Consider the following 6,572-nt stretch of genomic DNA (forward strand, 5'->3'; position numbering starts at 1 on the left):
TTGGATGAGGTCCATCCGGATCCGGATTTTGGTCAGCCTGCCGCTCCAAAGATTTACTGAGTACTGCCTCTCTGCTAACTGCAATTTCCTCAGTTCCTTCCTCCCTTCCACTTCCTGATTGTTAGCTGCTTCTGGGATGTTATGTGTATCTTCAATAATGAAGAATGATGAAATGTACCTGTTAAATACATCTGCCATCTCTTTGATTTCCCTTACAAATTCTCCGGACTCACTTCCGAAATGACCAGCACTCACTTTGTTAACTTCTTTTTTGGAAAAAAAATATTCATAAGAAATCTACCCGTCTGTTTTTTATTTTTCTGGTAGACTCTAATTTTTCCCACCTTATTAATTTTTAGTCATCCTTTGTTATTCCTTATATTTTATTCAATCTTCTAAGATTCCACCAGTCTTTGCGTAGTCATGTGCTTTTTCTTTAAGTTTCTTACTACATTTAATCTTTCTGTTTAACCATGGATGGTGTGTCAGGCCATTGAAATTTTTCTTATTCGTTGGAACGTATCTATTCTGTGCATTCAAAAATTTTCCCTTAAAGACTTCCCACTGCCTTTCAACTGATCGATCCCTTAACCCAATTTACCAACTCACCCTAACCAACTCAGCTTTCGTACCTTCATTTGTGCCCTTATTTAACATATATTAGACCCATTGCTCTCTCTCTCTCAAACTGAATGTAAAATTCAATCATATTATGGTCGTTGATGCCCAGGGGTGCATTCCCTATGAGATCAGCAATTAGTCCCATCCCATTGCTCAATACCGGATCTCGTGAGGCCTGCTCTCTGGTTGCTCCGAAACCTAAAAAAACAGCCTGAAAACATGTAATGAACTTCTCATTTAGGCTAAAGTTACACCTAACTTTTCCAATCTATATGTCAATTGCACTCTATGTTTAAATTAAAATATCATATGGTTATTGCCCTGCCTATCTGACAAACTCCAAACATTTCTTCCATTATTCTCCACCGCACCATGGGCTTACTGTTCGGGTGCCTGCACAGAAAGAGCAAAAGTGACTCCTTACATTTACCCATACGCATCTCTACCCAAACGGTTTCCACATCCTGGTATCCTGAACTTAGATCACCCCTCTCTATTGTGCTGATACCGTCATTAACGAACAGAGATACACCACCTTTTCCTTATCCTGACCATCCTAAATATCCGGCACCTTTCAATATTGAGCTTAGAATCCTGGTCCTCCTGCAGCCATGTCGCCATTTTGTGTCCGAGGTGAACGAAAGCTTGCGGCTCACAACCTTCAGGCTCTTCTGCGCAATGACACATGTCAATGATCAATACGCATCTGCAGTATGTATCATCTTTTTGCCCCGGAGAATGGTTTGTCGCAAGCGAAGGTGGCGACTTCAAGGGACTCCAAGGTCTCTATAACATAAATGCATTATCCCCTCAGTATTGCAATGAAACTAATGTTATTTGCTCGCAATGAAATCCACTTTCCATTGAAAAAGAAAATAAGAAGTTGCACTTCTTTAAAGCTAATCGGTAGGATTTGTTGACGTGTTCTCCGTTGGACTTTGCATTGCGTCCTCGGACGATAATTCTTAAACTGAATAGAAATCGAAATCACTGAGGCTTGAATAAAGAGATGCGTGTCATGCAATGATCTGCCAGCAGCCTACTCTGCACTATAGTTGGACCTTTCTTTCAGTTGAAGAACGCTTAATTTTTTAAAGTCGCATTCGTTTAAATGGCAATGCGTAGTTGTATCTTGCAGGTTTGCACAAATTTCAATTGATCGCCAATGTAACAGAATTTAAACAGTCAGATGTCTCTTTTTAAAATCAATTAATATAATTTTCCTTGAACTCAATCAGCGTCGCCATGGTAAGTTGGGTGACGAAATTTACATTCAACAATTTCAGTATGTTATAAATTAGTCTGGTGTTAAGGAAATGTGGAATATTAACTTCAACAAATGTCAAGCGAACAAATTCCAAGCATCCAATCAACGGTCGTGAGGTGTTAGACATTTGCATAACTCATCGATGCGGACGTGATATCCGGCGGTGTAAATGTTCTTAAAGAGAGGTTTAGAACCTGCCGAATTATTAGATTCAAGTGGAGAAATATTTTGTTCTGACCGTGATCAGAATCTACAAAATGGGCGAGTGGCTTCTTGTTCTCGGCGCTATGGCGCTTTGTTTGCAATGTAAGTACGAGCTTGGATGATTTTACAATCTTTCTCTTCCCCTGGTCGGGTGCAATGTTTGATTTGGTCGAAGCAGGACTGCTAAACTGTTTACGGAAGAGTCGCTAAACAATCACTTTTTCCAAAAAAAATTAGGTACCAACGCTGCTTATGTGCTAACTCAGTCAGCGTCCGTCTCAACTTCACTGGGGAAAACTGCCAAAATCACTTGTACCGTGTCCGGAGGCAGCATCAGCAGCTACCACAACAGCTGGTACTGGCAGAAAGCTGACAGTTCCCCTGTCTTCGTTTGGAGGGACTATGATTCTTCCAGAGGTTCGGGGATTCCTGAGCGATTCACTGGATCGAGGGACACATCGAGAAACGTTATGCAGTTAACCATCTCCAATGTAAAGATCGAGGATGTCGCTGATTATTATTGTGGGGCCTGGGATTACACTGTTGGTGGATTCATTTTCGGGAATGGAACTAAACTCTATGTGGGCGGTAAGTACAATTTTCGCCATGTACATCTAAGATTGTTAAACTTCAAATTCTGAATTTATCTAGCAGCGCAGAAATTCTTTGGAACAAACATTGATAATTCATGCATGATGTCTTAGAAATAAGTCTGTTTCCAGTTTGTTGCTCCAGAAGATAGATGTCCTAACATCTTCGGATTTTTTATTTGGAGCGGCATTATAATTTAGCTTGCCGAAATTTAATTTTAATGCATCCATAATACGTGTTAATCTGCATGGGAAGCTATTGAGAAACATACAGATGCTTGTTATTTACTGTATATTACCTTGCAATGAAAGTACCCGGTGTGAGGTTTTAAAATGCATATTAAGCGACATCATTACGTGAAATATTTTATCATTCTCCCACGCGATGGTATTAAGTAGTCGCAATCAGGGAGTTGGAGCCTTTGCATTTTCTGGGAAGATTCAGTGATCTTTGTACTCTGCAGAAATGGTTCCGTTGTTGCGACATTTTCAATATTGTGTTTCATATCAGTCATTTATTTGTAATTTCACCAGTAAATAATAAATAACAACAATACACCTTGATTAGATCAGGAATTTTAATATCAATTGCACATTTTAAGAATCCGATGTTTTTTTGGAGATAGGGTATTGAGATATCAGTGATAAAATGGAAATAGTTGGTTGTCTTCTTATGAGTCTTTACGGATGAGGACGCTAATCTCTGTTTAGTATGGTAAGTAAAATAAAAAATAATGGCTAGAGAGAGATTAATTGAATTCCATCAAATTGAACTTCCTTGGTAATCTCTGAGAGCTTGATTGATCGTCATCAAGAAATCAAGGCAACTTACTTCCGACAATTGGGGATATGTTTTTCGCTATTTTCAAAGCAGGAGATGCTCTGCAATTAATGGCACGGCACTCTTCCCCCATCTTTCTCAGCTCATGATATAGCATTGTATAAACATCAGACGTTGATCCCACGCAGAGCTTACAAGCGCTGAGGGAATGGTACCTTCGAATCTGATTCATTTTATATGAATGTTACTGCGGGATCAGTAAATAAAAATAAATCCCAGATTCAAGCGAAAGTTTACAATCTCTTTGCGCTATTCCAGGAGCAGCAAAACGACACAATTCGAAATTTCTGCCCCATCCTCGAATGATTGTCTGAAAAGAAGCATATTATTATTTCAAGCTTCTTGCCTTATTTACTATCACCGTGCTTCAAAGTACTTTGTGTGCGGTCCGATATTGTGCGCTAAGGTGCCACTCAGTATTCCTTTATAGTAATATTAGCAAGTAGAAATATTTCAGATTTCTGTAGCAAATGATTCGCCGTGTGCTTGGGAACCTAAAATCTGAAATATCTGGAAGCATTTAAATCAAACATTGTCTGGAGTTTAACTTTGCCCGGTGTAGTAGTAGTTCTAGGGTTTAATCATAACCAATTGAAAAACAAACCAGACACTAGGCTGGTGCTCTGAAAGATGGAACAGACTGGGACACTTTTCTCCGGAAGAGAGTGTTGGAGGGGGGTTGTGGGCACCATTTAATACAGCGCTACGAAATTGATAGTTTCCTAGCATAGATCTTGACAAGGTATTTTCACTTTCGTGTTTCTCCAAATACATGGCGTATAACTATTACATCGTCACTAATAAAATGAGTGAAAAATCCGAGAGATAACGCTGTACGCAGCGGCCTGTAGTTTACCGCCGCATGCACTGGGCAAGGAGAACAATGATGTGGAGATGCCGGCGTTGGATAGGGGTAAACACAGTAAGAAGTCTCACAACACCAGGTTAAAATCCAACAGGTTTATTTGGTAGCAAAAGCCACTAGCTTTCGGAGCGCTCGCTGCCCCTTCGTCAGGTGAGTCAAGGAGAACAATGCCAGTGTTTTTAGGGAGGAGTTAAATAAGTGTATTTATTCATTTTTTAAAGTTTATTTATTAGTGTCACATGTAGGCTAACAATAGCACTGCAATGAAGTTACTGGGAAAATCCCCTCGTTGCCACACTCCGGCGCCTGTTCGGATACACTGATGGAGAATTTAGCATGGCCAATGCTCCTAACCAGCACGTCTTTCGGACGGCACCAGGGAGAAATGGAAAGAAGGATCTGCGATAAGATTAGATGCAGTAGGCTGAGAGGAGACTCCGGTGGAGCATAAATATCGGCATAGACCAGTTGGAGAAATTGGCCTGATTCTCCGCTGAACCTTGCATATAATAATCCAACTGAGGTTGTCGGCAGTGAACATTGTTGAATTTACATAACAATCTTCGCCACTCATTTGGGGTGCCGGCACGGTGGTACAGCTGTGGTACAGCTGTTCACTCTGCTGCCTCACAGAGCCGTAGGATTCGATTCTGTCCTTAGAAAAGGTGCTCTCTCGGATGGTAGGTGCACTGTACTGCTGCTGCGTTTCTATGGGAAGAAATCGGGATCTTTAGGGTTTAATCAAAATATGAATGAATATTATTCGCAATGTACGGTGCTCTCTCATACTATGTAATAAATCTAAGTACGCTGTGATTAGCTAAGGCTCTCATGGTACAACATATAAATTACATAGTTAGAAAATATCTTTTCATTTTGCCTGCATCTAAATCGTCGTAGATGTTCATACGTTGTTCCTACTTTTCTTTACAGAGCCTAAGGCCCCCACTGTCACCGTCCTACCGCCTTCATCTGATCAAATCAAAGAAAAGGACAAGGCCACCCTGGTGTGTTTTCTTAATGGCTTTAATCCGGGAATTGTGGCGGTTGAATGGACTGTAGATGGCAGCGTCAGAGGGAATGGTGTTGTTACCAGTCGTGTACTGCAGGAGGCGGACAACACGTTCAGTGTGAGCAGTTATCTGACTCTGTCTTCCTCAGAGTGGAACTCACACGAGCTTTACTCCTGTGTGGTTAAACACGAGGCCCTAGCAAACCCGCTTAAAACAACTATAGAGAGGTCTAGCTGTATCTGATGCAAGAATATTGAGTATTCTTCAATTGTAACCTTACTGAACGTCAGCAGAGCAAAACTGGAACTTAAAGGTGAATTTTTATTTTAAATGCTGTATTTCAAATAATAACATCAACCCAATTAGTTTATGCCATACCATTGTGAGGATGTGCTGACTCTGCAGTCATCTCACCTTTGTGCCACTGCATTGTAATAAAATTATTCTTTCAGTGTGTCAGTTTAGAGTATCGTTTTCTTACTTCAATTTTCTTCGAATTTCTGGCCATTTTAAATTTCCTAATCGCGAGGCCGTATTCTTTATAATATTTTGGGCATTTATAGAAAACACTTGTTCGAAATAACGCTTTTACAAAATTAATGGTTGGTCCCTTGGTACTGATATAACCTATCAAATGCTACATTGGCTTTAATACCTTGCATAATGATTGAAATACCTTCTGTCTGTGATGGAGTTAATCATTCGTCCTTGTTCTGCGTGACCTCAGTGTGGAACCAAACAAAGTCGCAGGACAAGCATTGGAAAATCTATATGGTAATCAGAATCCAACAGAATCAGATGGGAAGCTGAGCTTAAAAATAAATCAAACATCAGCATGTTTCAGCAAAAAGTGTACATGTGTCTTAGAATCGATCAAGTACATTGAATGAACAGTTTTGTCAAGCCGTGGATATTTGATCAGCGATAGTTACTTTTAAGAAAATGTCGAATCTTTTGTTTAAGTAGGAGAATATTGGCACAAATGCATCGCCAGCCGTGTCGCTGAGCGTCTGGCAGCCGACGTATTGAGGGACAACAGCAACACTCTGCCTCAGCTGCTGCATAAAGAACTTTGTCACCTGACAGCATTCTAAAAGCTAAAGTAAAGTAAAAACAAGGCGGCAAGGTTTACTTGCTACAGCTGAGCTAGTTGCAGATTGGAAAGAGACAC

General features: G+C 40.3%; 1 protein-coding gene across 1 annotated transcript; it reads left to right on the plus strand.

Moving 5' to 3' along the window:
* The first annotated feature begins 2,098 nt into the window (after positions 1-2,098).
* Positions 2,099-5,857, plus strand: LOC144502683 (immunoglobulin lambda-1 light chain-like). The gene is made up of 3 exons (XM_078226869.1): positions 2,099-2,194; positions 2,330-2,680; positions 5,322-5,857. The coding sequence occupies exons 1-3, from the start codon at positions 2,146-2,148 to the stop codon at positions 5,642-5,644; spliced, it is 723 nt and encodes a 240-aa protein (XP_078082995.1). The 5' UTR covers positions 2,099-2,145; the 3' UTR covers positions 5,645-5,857.
* The last annotated feature ends 715 nt before the right edge of the window (positions 5,858-6,572 follow it).

Source organism: Mustelus asterias, chromosome 13 (assembly GCF_964213995.1).
Source record: "Mustelus asterias chromosome 13, sMusAst1.hap1.1, whole genome shotgun sequence".
NCBI lineage: Eukaryota > Metazoa > Chordata > Chondrichthyes > Carcharhiniformes > Triakidae > Mustelus > Mustelus asterias.

What these genes read in the sequence shown, in the direction of transcription:
- LOC144502683 (XM_078226869.1), top strand. Translation starts at nt 2,146, where the DNA reads ATGGGCGAGTGGCTTCTTGTTCTCGGCGCTATGGCGCTTTGTTTGCAA. An exon ending in TATGGCGCTTTGTTTGCAAT is followed by an intron (nt 2,195 to 2,329) that starts GTAAGTACGAGC and finishes AAAAAAAATTAG; the next exon opens with GTACCAACGCTGCTTATGTG. An exon ending in AACTAAACTCTATGTGGGCG is followed by an intron (nt 2,681 to 5,321) that starts GTAAGTACAATT and finishes TTTTCTTTACAG; the next exon opens with AGCCTAAGGCCCCCACTGTC.